This window comes from Mytilus californianus, unplaced genomic scaffold (assembly GCF_021869535.1).
Source record: "Mytilus californianus isolate M0D057914Y unplaced genomic scaffold, xbMytCali1.0.p SCAF_2, whole genome shotgun sequence".
Lineage (NCBI taxonomy): Eukaryota > Metazoa > Mollusca > Bivalvia > Mytilida > Mytilidae > Mytilus > Mytilus californianus.
In genome coordinates this window covers 1,655,608-1,670,419 of record NW_026262668.1, presented here as the reverse complement: position 1 = coordinate 1,670,419, position 14,812 = coordinate 1,655,608, and the positions used below count along the sequence as shown (strand labels likewise).

Genomic DNA, 14,812 nt, shown 5'->3' with positions numbered 1-14,812 from the left:
CTTAGTTTTTCTGCCAGTTAACATTACATTCACTCTGTCATGTCTGTGGTTAAAGTTTTTAAAATTTTAATAACTTTCTTAAACTATCCTGGATTTGTACCAAACTTGGACAGAAGCTTGTTTATGACCAAAGCTAGTATGTAGAAAGAAATTTTGTAAAAATATATCTCCTCTTTTTCCGTATATTACTTTTAAATGGACTTAGTTTTTCTTCCAGTTAACATTACATACAGTCTGTAGTTAAAAGTTTTTAAAACATTTATTAGATTCATAAACCATTCTGGATTTTTACCAAACTTGGACAGAAGCTTCTTACAGTCAAAAGATAGTATCTATAAGAAAATTTTTATTGATTTTTTTCCCATTTTTGTTGAGCCTGTGACTAGCAGCAAAAGTAGGTGAGACACTGGGTTCCGCGGAACCCTTACAAATTTTTTTTAATAGTAATACCGTATTTAACATCCTTATGTCAGAAATTTTAGAATTTTTAAAATCACTAAATCCAGATTGAACTGCTTTTCTGTTGATAAAACTGTCACTTGGTATTGCCTGGTAATTCCTTTGTCCAGGGCCTTCCAAGTGACTGTATTCTTGCCCCCTGGATATTACGGATCACTAATCAGTGTTTCATGTGACATCTTACAGGAATATATATTGTTCAAGTTCAGACAAAAGACTTCAATATTATACCCCACGCAACTTCGATGCTTGTCATCGCAACTCCTGAAACCACACAACAGAATTTAATGAAGCTTTGTAGATATTAAGGACATACTACATGTATGTATATGTGCATTTCCACAGGAAATTATGATTAAATTTTTTTTCTAGGAGTTATGCTCCATTGAACTTCGAATTTTGGCCATTATATACTATTGCAACAGTTTGTCATCCCAACTTTTCTGAAACCAAACAACAGATCTTCATGAAACTTTGTAGATAATAAGGACATATGTAGATGTGCATATCCACAAGAAATTTTATCAGTCAACTTTTGTAGTTGTTATAAGATTTTGTTTGCCCAGTGACAATGTGGGGGCGTGGGGTATGTAAGTGTGCTCACAAAGGTTCTTTACTTTAAAAACTTTTCAAAAACTATTTATTTAAAAACTATTACCATTTTGTAGAATTTTTTTTATTTACTATGCAATATTCATGCATGTATGTTTACCTTTCTAACTTCTAACAAGTACAATATTAGATTCTTACTCAACTTGAAATCTTGTGTATATGTAACACTCTCAAACTTGTCCATCCCCCCAAACGTGTCCATCCCCCCAAACTTGTCCTCAAAATCCCAAATCACCCAAACATTTCCAATAATTGTTGTTCGCCAAAACGTGTCCACTTTAAAACGCAAGAACGTCCCAAAACTTTTAGCACTAATATGTCCTCAGCAACGTCAATACCATTTACGGTATTTCACTGATGAGACATAGACAAGAGAAATGACTTTGCCTGTATCATAAGCATCCCTGATACCAGCCTCATAATTTATAATTGTTAGAAAAAACTGCATTACTTAAAGGTAACGTTAAAGTACGTTAAAAACAGTATGGGTAACTTACAAGATGTGAATTTAAGTCATTTAAAATGTGCATTATATTTTTAACTGTCACATTATGTTGAATCTGTTGTTAGCAAGGTAAAAATCAACTAACAGAAAATAATGGATTAACTGATTGTTGCTTGCTTAATATTTTGTAGCAGTTATTTCATGCATATTAAGGACAACATATTTACAACAAAATTAATAGGTACGACAAGTTTTGGCATTTTTAAGATATGGACACCACTGAGCTTTCACAAAAAGGAGATGTTTAGGCTTCAATTTGACACGTTTGGGGGATTGGACATGTTTGGGTGTTTTTAATGAAACGGACATGATTGGGTGTTCATAAAAATGACACGTTTTGGGGCCCTTTATCAACTGTATATGTTTTTTGCAGTTCAGTTACGTCAAAAGGACACATTTGGGAGAATTGGACAAGTTTGGGGGGATGGACACGTTTCTGAGTGTTACATATAGTTTTCTTCTCTAAAAATCAATAGTAGCATGTTCAGTTCCTGAGGAATTTGATGGAAAAACAAAGGATATGGGTATCCATCCATGACACAAAATCAGTACATGCACAGAAAAAAAAAAATGAAACATAAAAAGCAAAGGAACAGTTCTTTTATTGCTGTTTTTCATCTCAAAGTTATAGTGAGGCCTTCAACACAGAGCAAAAAAAAACACTCACCTCACTGCAAGTTTAAGACGGCCCCTATTACTGGCTTGAGTGGAATTCTTTGCAAAATAATTTGGATAGACTTTGTAAGATGTAACACCATAATTTAATTTATTAAAATTTCAATTTTAAACTCTATAATGCAGAATATCATTCTTAAATGATTTTACAAAAAAAAGTAGAAAATTGGAATAGTTCAGGCAATTGATGATATAGGTTCATTTATGTTGTGACTTATGGTAAGAATTGAACAGTTTGTCTTGAAAAAGTTACCACCACATTCAAGTCCCCAAAAACACCCAAAAACACCCAAAATATAGCACAGAAATTGTGTGAAAAAAATCTTGATCCTTGATTAACACACTACAAAAGTTAATAATTTTACAGTATGTGTTAACATACATTATATAAATAAACTTACTATTTTTTTTTTAGAAAACATCAGAGCTGAGAGAATGGCAAAGGAGAATGCATTTAAAGAGAAACAGATTAAGAAGTGGTCAAGTTTGGTTGGTCAGAAACAGAGTGCTAGACTTATTGAGAAACAGGACGAGAGTGATGACGAAGAAGATCGAAAAATTTATATACCTGAACTGCCATTGAAAAATAAGAAACGTCAGAAGCTTCGAAGTCTCAAAGCACTTACTACTGTTATGGAATTAAAGAAGAAAGGATCCTCAGTCAATCAAGCTTTTGCTGAAATGAGGAAGAAGAGGGCACTTAAAGTACAACTGAAGAAGTTAAAAGCTGCAAAAACTGAAACTGCTGAAATATCATCTCCAATGAAAAGTGTAGTGCCTCCTCCTGGATATGAGATGGTACCCATGATGATGTCACCAACTTCACCTGGATATATGATGTTACCCATGATGGTGTCCCCAGGGGGTACTTCAACTGTGAAAATGCAACCACCAGCAACCACATCAAACTCAAGTCCAAACAAAGTGATGCAACCAATGTATCTGATGCCGCCCTCTCCCAGTAGTACTTCCACTGCCGGGGCACTTCCATATCCTGTCTTTTTCATGCCAAACTTGTATGGGATAAGTCCGTTCCAAACAGTAGGACAAGACAATACAGGTGTACCAACAGTATCATTGTCACATCATACAGCAGGCCAACATATCCCAACAGTATCATGGCCACCTCATACAGCAGGCCAAGATATCCCCACAGTATCATGGCCACCTCATACAGCAGGCCAACATATCCCCACAGTATCATTGCCACCTCATACAGCAGGCCAAGATATCCCCACAGTATTATGGCCACCTCATACAGTAGGCCAACATATCCCCACAGTATCATTGCCAACTCATACAGCAGGCCAACATATCCCCACAGTATCACTACCCCCCATGTCCATACCATTACAAACCATTGAGGTGGATATTCCAACAGTGCCATTACCACCTGTGACATCAGACCATGAGCAGACGACACAAGTTAATTCTCCTCCTGAACAGTCAACAGATACTTATAATTCTATATTTCAGAGTGCAAACCTTTCTCCTAAAATTATAAGTGTTGTAGGGGCAGACAATACTGTTGCATCTCCATTAAAATCAACTACATCAGAAAAATCTGAAACATCGCATGTTTTCCTTGGAACTGTTCCTGGACAGGGAAGCAGTCCAATGTTGATTTCTGTGCCTAAAGACAGTGATATGACTGTGAAGCAGCTAATTCAGATGATGGGCGATAAATCTAGACAAACTACTGAAACCGTTATGGATCAAAATGAAATAGGACAAGATGAACCTACAACAGACGGAAATAAGTCTTTGCTTGAAGAATCTAAAGGAGATAAAAACATTGAAATAAATACAAATAGAAAAGATTCTGCTTCAGAAAATTGATGAAGTGTTGATAGACTTTGCAACTCAAAGTGGAACAAACAAGAAAAATGATCCATTCTGTTAAAAAGTTATTATTGATGAGTTATACTGTTGTTCAAAGAGATATTCATTATGAATAAGATTGTTAAAGAAAAGATAACCCCGGGATTATTGTTAAAATCATTCATAGATTATTCATGAATTATTATCCATCATGCCAACTCACAAAGTAATCACAGAAAAAAAATATTCCTTTTAATCTGAAATGAATCATTTTATTTATTTTCACCAAAAAAGTTCAAAATAAAGATGTAACTGTGCATATTAAAAAGGCCTTGTTCTCTCACCATTCCAATTGGTAAAATGTTTTACCCAGTTGCAGTTTAAATTCACCTCTATAAACTGATCAACTGGTATAGCATTTTAGCTCATTGCTGATGTGAGAGTTTAGGGGGGGGTAGGAGGGGTCCTGATCCTGAAATCCCGGGCTTAAAAACATCGAAACCCGATGTCCCGAATTTAAAAAAATTTAAATCCTGACATCCTGAAATTCGAAAAAAAGAATTCCCGGATCCCGAAAGGATCAATCCCGAAATCCCGAGCTTAAAAACAACCGATCCTGGAGTCCCGATAAAGGTCCTACCCCGTAATAGTCTGATCACTGTTGGTATTATTTCTGAACCAAAATTTTTAGGACAAATCAAGTGCTGTAAAATACAGGTACCTAAATACTGGGACTATTTTACTAACGGGACTGGAAACCGTTACACCAATCAGTGTAATAATATCAACATCACGGTCGTTAGAATGAGACTTTACTTGCGCTATTTATCGATACGCCATATTGTTTTGACAGTGACAGCGTGCCTTGATCTTATAATTTCGGTAATTTGTTCTTTTATTTTATAGTTATTCAAAATGATAATCCTTAATATAAACATGATTACTATAATGATAAAAGATATCTCGATCTTTGACAGTTGTTATTAATCACCAAATCCCGTCTTAAGTGTAAAAAATGACATATAAAAATTGAAATTTTCAGGATGAAAATAGCGTGGGGACGATGTGGAAAAAAGTATATGATTCATAAAATTTCTTATAACTGTTGATTGAAAAGAGATATGCAAGTTCGGTTTGTTGTCGAATCATATTTATAGGTTATACTTTGGATTTGCCTATTTTTATTGTCACTTTTTAAAATAAAAAGTGGAATATAAATATCTTTCTCATTACAACCGGAACCCACATGCACGGCTCGAATAAATTATACTGTTCCTATAAAATTGCCTACTCCTTTTTATGTGTGCAATATTTTTATTATAATCAGGGTTGATTTTGCTTAGTAATGGTCTTCTGGTGGCATTAGCATATGACTTCATGAAAATATGTACACTAGGTTCCACAATTAGAACTACAAAAGTAGGCCCGTATACAGCCATATTGAAATTTTGGTGTAAAACACGAAGTTCACAAAAGTTCAAAACAATGTGGCTATATTTTTATGAGACCCGGGTAATTTTTGTTATATGAATTAATTATGAACTAAAATTGTAAACATTGTTTTTATTGCACACTTATTGTTTTTATCAGGATTAATTATGATCTGTCTACCTTTGACACGTTGTTTTTTTAGCGGTCAAGTAAAGCGCCGGCATTTCCACAATATTTGGTTTATTTTCAACACTAATATATTGACTACTTATTAATACTTTTTCGTAAACAATATATATTTTTTGCATTTAAACTAAATAATTTAATAATTATTTTTTTGTTTCAAATCCACCAATTTTAACAGTATTCTATATAAGCTGACTTGTTTGCCGAAATCTATTGATTACTCTCATGTACCGAATGCTAATTTACTACGTGACACGATAAGCTGTCAATCAAAACAAAAAATCAATAATCCGCTATCGGGGCAATGAAATCTCAACAGATCGATCAGTTTCCAGTCCCGTCAGTATAATAGTCCCAGCTAAATATTACAATAATTTTAAAGTAAAGAAAAAGTACTAAATATTAAAAGGAAATATCCAGTACTACAGATTTTTAGTACAGAAATAGTACCTATGCAAAAGTAGCAGTGTAGTAATTACTGATCTGCTGTTATAAATGGAAACTACCGGTATTTTACTACAGCAGAAACTTAGATATATACAACCTTGGTTATGTCCCTTTAATAACAACATTTTTGTTCAAAGATTTCACTAATCTAACAAAAAAAAGTGTCATTTGGTCTCTGGTGGAGAGCTGTCTCATTGACAATCATACCATATCTTCTTATTTTTATATTGAAACAATGTTTAGAACAAATTACTTAAAGAATGTTATTGACATTAGAATGGGAAATCAAATGTTATTACAATGGAAAATGATTAATCAGTCATACTTTTTTTAGAAAAGTGTTCCTCATAATTACACCTAGCTATGTCTTAACACATATCAAAGGATTATGAGGGTAAGACTTATTTTTAGTTCACTGCACTTGCTTCATCACTGAAGCCATGAGCTTAAATGCTTTACAAGTTGATCAGTTTGTATAGAATTCAAACTGCAATTTTTATACGATTGCAAAAAAATTTTTGTGGTCGTATATTGGTATGACGTTGGCGTCGTTGTCGTCGTTGTCGTCTGGCGTCGTCCGGCTTCGTCCGAAGACACATTGGTTTTCGTACTCTAACTTTAGTTTAAGTGAATGGATCTCTATGAAATTTTACCACAAGGTTCAATTCCACAAAAGGAAGGTTGGGATTGATTTTGGGGGTTATGGTACCAACAGTAAAGGAATTAAGGGCCAAAAAGGGGCCAAAAATAAGCATTTTTGTAACTTCCAGACATAACTTGTGTGTTAGTGTATGGATCTCTCTGACATTGTACCACAAGGTTCCATATCACAAAAGGAATGCTGGGATTGATTTTGGGGGTAATTGCCTCATAATTTTAGGAATAAGGGGCCAAAAAAGGGGCAAAAAACAAGCATTTTTCTAGTTTCATGACAATAACTTGTGTGTAAGTGTATGGATCTTTCTGAAATTGTACTACAAGGTTCCATATCACAAAGGGAAAGCTGGAATTGAGTTTGGGGGTAATTGCCGAAATGTTTAGGAATTGGGGGCCAAAAAGGGGCCAAAAATAAGAATTTTTCTAGTTTCCAGACAATAACTTGTGTTCAAGTGTATGGATCTCTCTGAAATTGTACTGCAAGGTACCATACCACAAAGGGAAGGCTGGGATTGATGAAGGGGGTAATTGCCTCAATATTTTAGGAATTAGGGGCCAAAAAGGGGCAAAAAACAAGCATTTTTCTAGTTTCAGGACAATAACTTGTGTGTAAGTGTATGGATCTTTCTGAAATTGTACTACAAGGTTTCATATCACAAAGGGAAAGCTGGGTTTGAGTTTGGGGGTAATTGCCCTAAAGGTTTATGAATTTGGGGCCAAAAAGGGGCCAAAAAACACATTTTTCTAGTTTCAGGACAATAACTTGTGTGTAAGTGTATGGATCTCTCTGAAATTGTACTACAAGGTACCATACCACAAAGGGAAGGCTGGGATTGAGTTTGGGTGTGATGAATCATAAGGGGGTTCAAAAAATTGGGGGGGGGGATTTTTTTTTTTTTCCTTTTTTTTTTTCTTTTAAAATTTTTCATTTTAAGTTGGTTATTTCTGATTAATATATAAAAGCAAATAATAATGATAAGGTAGGATATACACACCAAACAGGATGTGTAAATTATCATATAATAAGTATTGTGCAATAGCAAGAAATTTTCAATTGCACAGTATTGCACAATAGCAAGAAATCTTCAATTGCACAGTATTGCGCAATAGCAAGAAATCTTCAATTGCACAGTATTGCGCAATAGCAAGAAATATCCAATAGCACAATATTGCGCAATAGCAAGAAATTGTCAATTGTACAGTATTGCGCAATAGCAAGAAATATTTAATTGCACAGTATTGTGCAAAAGAAGATACTTCGTATAAATTGCTTATTTCTTGACCAATTTCAATGGGGTTTTATTCTTGAATTCTTGGGGTTCTTTAATATGCTGAATCTAACCGTGTATTAAGTTTTTGGATTTTGGGCCCCGTTTTTAAATTGGTCCACATTGAGGTCCAAAGGGTCCAAAATTAAACTTCATCAAAAATTGAATTATTGGGGTACTTTGATACGCCAAATCTTACCGTGTATTTAGATTCTTAATTTTTGGTTCCGTTTTCAAATTGGTCTACATTAAGGTCCAAAGGGTCCAAAATTAAGCTTAGTTTGATTTTAACAAAAATGGAATTCTTAGGGTTCTTTGATATGCTGAATCTAAACATGTATTTAGATTTTTGATTATGGGCCCAGTTTTCAAGTTGGTCCAAGTTGGGGTCCAAAATTAAACTTTGTTTGATTTCAACAAAAATTGAATATATGGGGTTCTTTGATATGCTGAATCTAACCATGTATTTAGATTTTTGATATTTGGGCCCCGTTATCAACTTTGTCCACATTGAGGTCGAAAGGGTCCAAAATTAAACTTTGTTTGATTTCATCAAAAATTGAATTCTTTGGGTTCTTTGATATGCTGAATCTAACCATGTATTTAGATTTTGGATATTGGACCATAATAGGTGAATGTCCAATTTAAAATTTTTAAGTTCTTAGACCACATTCATTCTGTGTCAGAAACCTATACTGTGTCAAATATTTAATCACAATACAAATGCAAAGCTGTATCAAGCTTGAATGTTGTGTCCATACTTGCCCCAACTGTTCAGGGTTCGACCTCTGCGGTCGTATCAAGCTGCGCCCTGTGGAGCATTTTATTTAATACATTTCAGCAGTTAGCATTGTGAAGAAAAAGGTTATATCATACCCTGATTAATTATTAATGGTCATTATTACAAACTAAAATTATCTGGAATAAAAGTCTTGATAAATTGTAAAATGTTTTTAACTGGCATTTTTGACAAATTTGAGAAGTTACACAAAGGTATAACTTTTATGTTAGTACACCTTGATGGCACCCTCAACTAATGCTTACCTTTCTACTCCGGTTCATTGCAGAATCAGTAATCGTGATATATCATTGGTATTTAGCATAAAGTTGTCTAGGTCTACAGGAATCTCAATAGAGACCCTGTATTTTCTATCATGTGCCAATGACTTGAAGTTTTCATTTAATGTATTTTTATGAAGAAACATATATGTTAGACAGTTCTGTTGCATTTAATGACTTTGGAGTTTGTGCATTGTTCCATCAAGTTTCAGAATGAGGTGTGCTTATGGAAAAGTGCTCACAATTAACTATTAACAGGCTATTATTTGAACTTGGAATTATTTTTAATTATGGAATTTGCATAATTTCATGTGTTTGAAATTTTTGATAAATTCCATGTTTATTAAGTATTATAATGTTTTGAGCGGTGCATCACACTTTCCACACAATGTATTTTGTATAGATAGTGTTGTGTGCTGCACAGTACATTATAATACAGAATAAACATGGAACTCATTAAAAATTTCAAGCACAAGAAATAAAGCCTGTTTATTGTAATTATGAAAACGATGATCATCATTGTTATTCTGTCATGTTTCAATTGCTTACACATTTTGTATACTGTCAAATGTCAAGTTTTATGATTCAGTGTGTGAAGAAGTTCTTACAATATACCATTGATATTTGGTATTCTGTTGCTTAAGGGGTCAATACATTTTCAAATTACATTGTTATTTTTTTTATTTGCAATATGTGTCATATGTTAGAGATTGAAATAACATACAATAAAACATGTGGCTACCTTAGTTAGCTCCTGTAGTGGCGAGTATATGTTGACTCTTTTTATAAATATGTGCCATATTCAGGGGCGGATCCAGTCATTTTTAAAAGGGGGCGTTCCAACTAAAGATAAAGGGGGGTTCCAACCACATGTCCCCATTCAAAAGCATTGATCGTCGAAAAGAAAAGGAGGGGTTCCAACCCCCAGAACCCCCCCCCCCCCCCCCCACAATCCCCCACTGATATTTTATTACCTTCAATTAAGTGATCCTGATAGTAAATTGACCGAAGGTTTTTGTCTCCCCTCTGACGATAGTCGAGGAAGGCGAGACATAAGCTGTTGCTTTTCCAGCGATGTTGTCAGCGTCAACAATTGTTAAGTTTTCTACTTAAGTTAGTTTTGATAGGAACTACTAGTGATAGATCAATGATAGTTTGTACAAAGTTGCATTGCTATCTGTACATATCAGTTTGAAAACTATTTTGAGGCCCTGTCCCTAGGTCATATGGTCCAGTGACTGAATTAATTAGCAATTTTCAAGGGTAAGTTTTCTGCTTAAGTCAGTTTGATAGGAACTACTTTTTTTTCTGCTTAAGTCAGTTTGATAGGAAATACTTTTAATAGATCAATGATATTTTCTTTAAAGTTGCATTACTAATAGTTCATATCAGTTTGACTGTACATCACAGTTTGTTGACCATTTCAAGGCCCTGCCCACTAGTTCATGGTTTAGCGACTTGGATTAATAAGCAATGTTGCTGTCCATCAGGTTGTCTTTTTCTGAATTTTATGCAGACAGCGAGACATATTTGTGTCAACAGTTTATTGCGTTGCTTAACTTTACAACAAATGTTTTAGATACATACATGTATAAGGGGAGGTTTGTACTGGGTAAACCCCACAACATTTTGTGACTACGGGGTTTACACTAAGTCAGGCTATCTGGATCATGTGCTTTTATTGTTGATTGTCTTTTTGTTAGTGTTGTCAAATTGAACAGTTTTGTTACTCAGATAACCTTTTGACCGATTCACCAGTAGTTAAGTTGATGTGTTAAGGCCTTATTTACAGTACAAATGTACATGTTTGTGACACCATAACTTTAAGTTTATCATTGGCCATTATAAGGCTTATCCTTGAGCATTCATGGTGAAGTTTTACTTTTGATAATCCAATACTGCCGTATCTACTTTGACGTTTGCAATAACTTCATATGGAGAAGATGAAAATCTTGTTGATATTGTTGAATTGACAATGTCTGAAACCGTTGATTGTTTCATTTTCTCTGATGTCTCAGAAGATAACGTGGAGTGTATCCATTTGAGATGATTAATTGATTGATTGATTGTTGGTGTTTTAACGCCTCTTTTAAGCGCCACATTTGGGCTATTTCGTGGCGGCCATTTTTATTGGTGAAGGAAGCCGAAGTGCCCGGAGAAAACCACCTACCTTCGATAGGAAAACTGACAATCCTAGTCAATTGAGATTGGAGTCGAGTGCACCTGCACGAGCGGGGTTCGAACTCACAACCTCAGTGTTGACTGGCTAGTGATTACAGTAGTAGAACTACATAGACCACTTGGCCACCGAGGCCCCTTGAGATGGTTAAGCAACACAGTATACATTAGTTCCATTCACGTTCTACGTCCACTTCTTCTGCCACTAAGTGACCACTGTCATGAGGTTTACTATCCAGCCACTGTTTGCTATGCCCTTGCATACTTAACAAGTCGAAAATAATTTATAATTGAGAGAAAAAATAAAATTTGTGCTGTACATATCATTTATACATAGTGCAAATAAAAACATGGGACTTGAAATTTAACGAGTATGCAGTAGTCTCTTGAATAAGTCAAGACTTTGTTGATTTGCATTTCAGCATTTTTGAGTTGTCATTTTGTTTTAAGTATGACAAAGCCTTGGACGATGGAGATGGCATATTCAGATGTAGGTCTACGCAATATAATAAATAATGAAATAATGAAGTAAATCGTAAAATCGGCTTACAACTTTTAAAAATACATATATGCTAATTATGTTTTATTAAGATCTTGCCCCAAGCTGATAGACAAGTTGTCTTTGTGCTAATTATTTTTATGTTTTCAACAAAATTCTAATAAAATTGAAAAAAGGTCTTGTTAACCGGTTAGCATTTTTGGTATTCGATATCAGGTCCTTTGGACGGTTAACCGTTGACAACACTACTTTTTATATAAAATAAGGAGGTTTGGTATGATTACCAATGAGACAACTATAAAACTGAGTCCACTTATATGGATATAAGCAAATATAGGTCACCATAAAGCCTTCAACAATGAGAAAAACTCATACCGTATAGTCCGCTATGAAAGACCCTGACGTCATAAAATGTAAAACAATTGAAACAAACAAGAGTACACATGCTGAAATGTCTCACCTGTTTTATTGATCATGGTTGAATTCATGTTGAAAGTCTTAGAGGAAAAGGTTGTGAAACAAGTGTTTACACCTTACAACCATTCCATACCAAATATAGTTCACATATTGCTTTAAGTATCTTCGAAATGGACTTAACCATGAAAACATTGCATTAACCAATAAACCATGAAAATGAGGTCAAATGTAAGATGAATCTTGCCTGACAGACTTGTTCATATTACAATCATTCCATACGCCAAATATAGTAAACCTATTGCTTAGAGTATCTGAAAAACAGACCTAAGTCTAACCAAGAAAACTAAACTGAGGTCAATGTCAGGTTAACTCTGCCAGACAGACATGTTCACCTTTCAATCATTCCATACACCAAATATAGTTAACCTACTGATTATAGTAAATAAGAAACAGACTTTATATGAATACATAACAATGACCAATGAACCATGAAAATGAGGTCAAGGTCAGATTAAAACTGTCCAGACAGACATGTACACTTTCCAATCATTCCATACACCAAATTAAAATTATCTGCTTATAGTATATGAGATGAGGACCTGACCACAAAACTTAACCTTGATCACTGATCCATAAAATGAAGTCAAGGTCAGGTGAACTCTGTTGGACAAATGTATTTGTGAGCTATCAACCCTTCCCCTAACCTGGGACAATGGTGCAACAGCAAAACATAAAAAAATACAAAAAAATAGTTGGAAATGGCTTGGCTAATCAGATAGTCCGGCAGCACAAGCTAGATGCTCTAAAGATCCTGTGTTGCTCACCTGCATCTTCAACAAATGGCCACTTTTTAGTAAAAATCGTCAATAAGGGGAATAACTCTATTAAGAGTTAACTGACTATTTCGTCTTGTAGATATTTGTAGATCTTATGCTGCTGATATTCTTCCCTTTGAAAGTTTCTATTTATCTTGTGCAGTTTTTAAGATAATTGGCAAAACGCAAAAAAAAAAATGGTAAAGACTATCATTAAAGGGCAATCACTCCAATAACAAATCGACTGAAGATTTATTTCGGCCATGATGGCTTTTTTGTAGATCTTGTCTTGCTGATCATCTTTGCTATTTAAAATTTCTATTTATCTATTATAGTTTTCAAGATAATAGGCAAAACGCAAAAAAAAAAATGGTAAAGACTATCATTGAAGGGCAATCACTTTAATAACAAATCGACTGAAGATTTATTTCAGCCATGATGGCGTATTTGTAGATCTTGTCTTGCTATCATCATTGCTATTTAAAATTTCTATCTATTATAGTTTTCAAGATAATAGGCAAAAATGCAAAAATTGTCATTACAGGGCAATAACTTCAAGGAGTCTACGAACAACATTGATCATGGTAAAAAATTAAGTTTACAAGTATGAAAAGTGGGCATTATTGTGAAAATATTTTTTAGAAGCGGATTTCGAGGAATAAAAGATGAAAATCAACGTAATGAAAAAGAATTTGGCCATGTTTGTCCGCAGGCTGGTTCATCGGAAACAATTTTAAAACTAGATACCCCAATGATGATTGTGGCCAAGTTTGGTTAAATTTGGCCCAGTAGTTTCAGAGGAGATGATCTTTGTAAAAGTTAAAGGAAGATGATGACAGATGCCAAGTGATTGCAAACCCTCACACTGGCCCTTTGGCCCAGGTGACCTAAATACAACTAACATAAAGCAAAAGACACAAAATATTGATCGATGAGTACTCACAGTTACTGAAATCTAGTTCAAAGCATATAACAACTAATAAATGAATCATGTTCCCCAAGACCAATATCAATCACTACATGTACAACGGATTTGGTGTAAAGACGTCATAAACCATTTGAGAAAAATATGACCTTGTGCAATGCCAAAATATAAGTATATAATATTGACAGACTAGGACCATCAGTTTTACATAAATGTTAAGCAATACATAAGCCTGTCCTAAGTCAGGAGCCTCTGGCCTTTGTTAGTCTTGTATGTTTTTTAATTTTATTTCATTTATATGTTTTGGAGTTTAGTATGACGTCCATTTTCACTGAACTAGTACACATTTTTATTTAGGGGCCAGCTAAGGACCACCTTCGGGTGTGGGATTTTCTCGCTGCGTTGAAGACCCATTGGTGTCCTTCGGCTGTTATCTGCTCTTTGGCCGAGTTGTTGTCTCTTTGACATATTCCCCATTTCCATTCTCAATTTTATATTTATGTTTTGATTTATCAAAAACAAAATCAATGTTAGTATCCTATGAAAACATATTAAAAATCTTATTTTGGTGCTAAAATGAAATCCTTTAAAAAGAAGTTTATTCAAAGGATCAATATCTTTACATGGATTGTGTGTCTGTTTTTTGTGAGGAGTCGGATGTTGTTGGTTGATGTGGTCTGTTATCCTTTTCATGAATTATATTTACTGAAATACATGCATACATAAATATATATAGGTATAACATTTGACTGCAAGCATTAAAGTCTGTGTAATATTTCACAATTCAAAATTTCCTGTGAGTTCACATTTCTTTTTATAAGAATTATTAAAACCAATTCAAAATCAAAATCGAAATCA

At 34.3% G+C, this 14,812-nt stretch overlaps 1 protein-coding gene across 1 annotated transcript in view; it reads left to right on the top strand.

Moving 5' to 3' along the window:
• The window catches only part of LOC127729057 (snRNA-activating protein complex subunit 4-like), a 47,626-nt gene extending 43,004 nt beyond the window's left edge, over positions 1 to 4,622 (top strand). The window contains exon 22 of the mRNA XM_052236685.1: positions 2,667 to 4,622. Within this exon, the coding sequence (XP_052092645.1) occupies positions 2,667 to 4,090 (1,424 nt within the window). The 3' untranslated portion in view covers positions 4,091 to 4,622. The remainder of the gene's footprint in view (positions 1 to 2,666) is intronic.
• Positions 4,623 to 14,812: the final 10,190 nt, after the last annotated feature.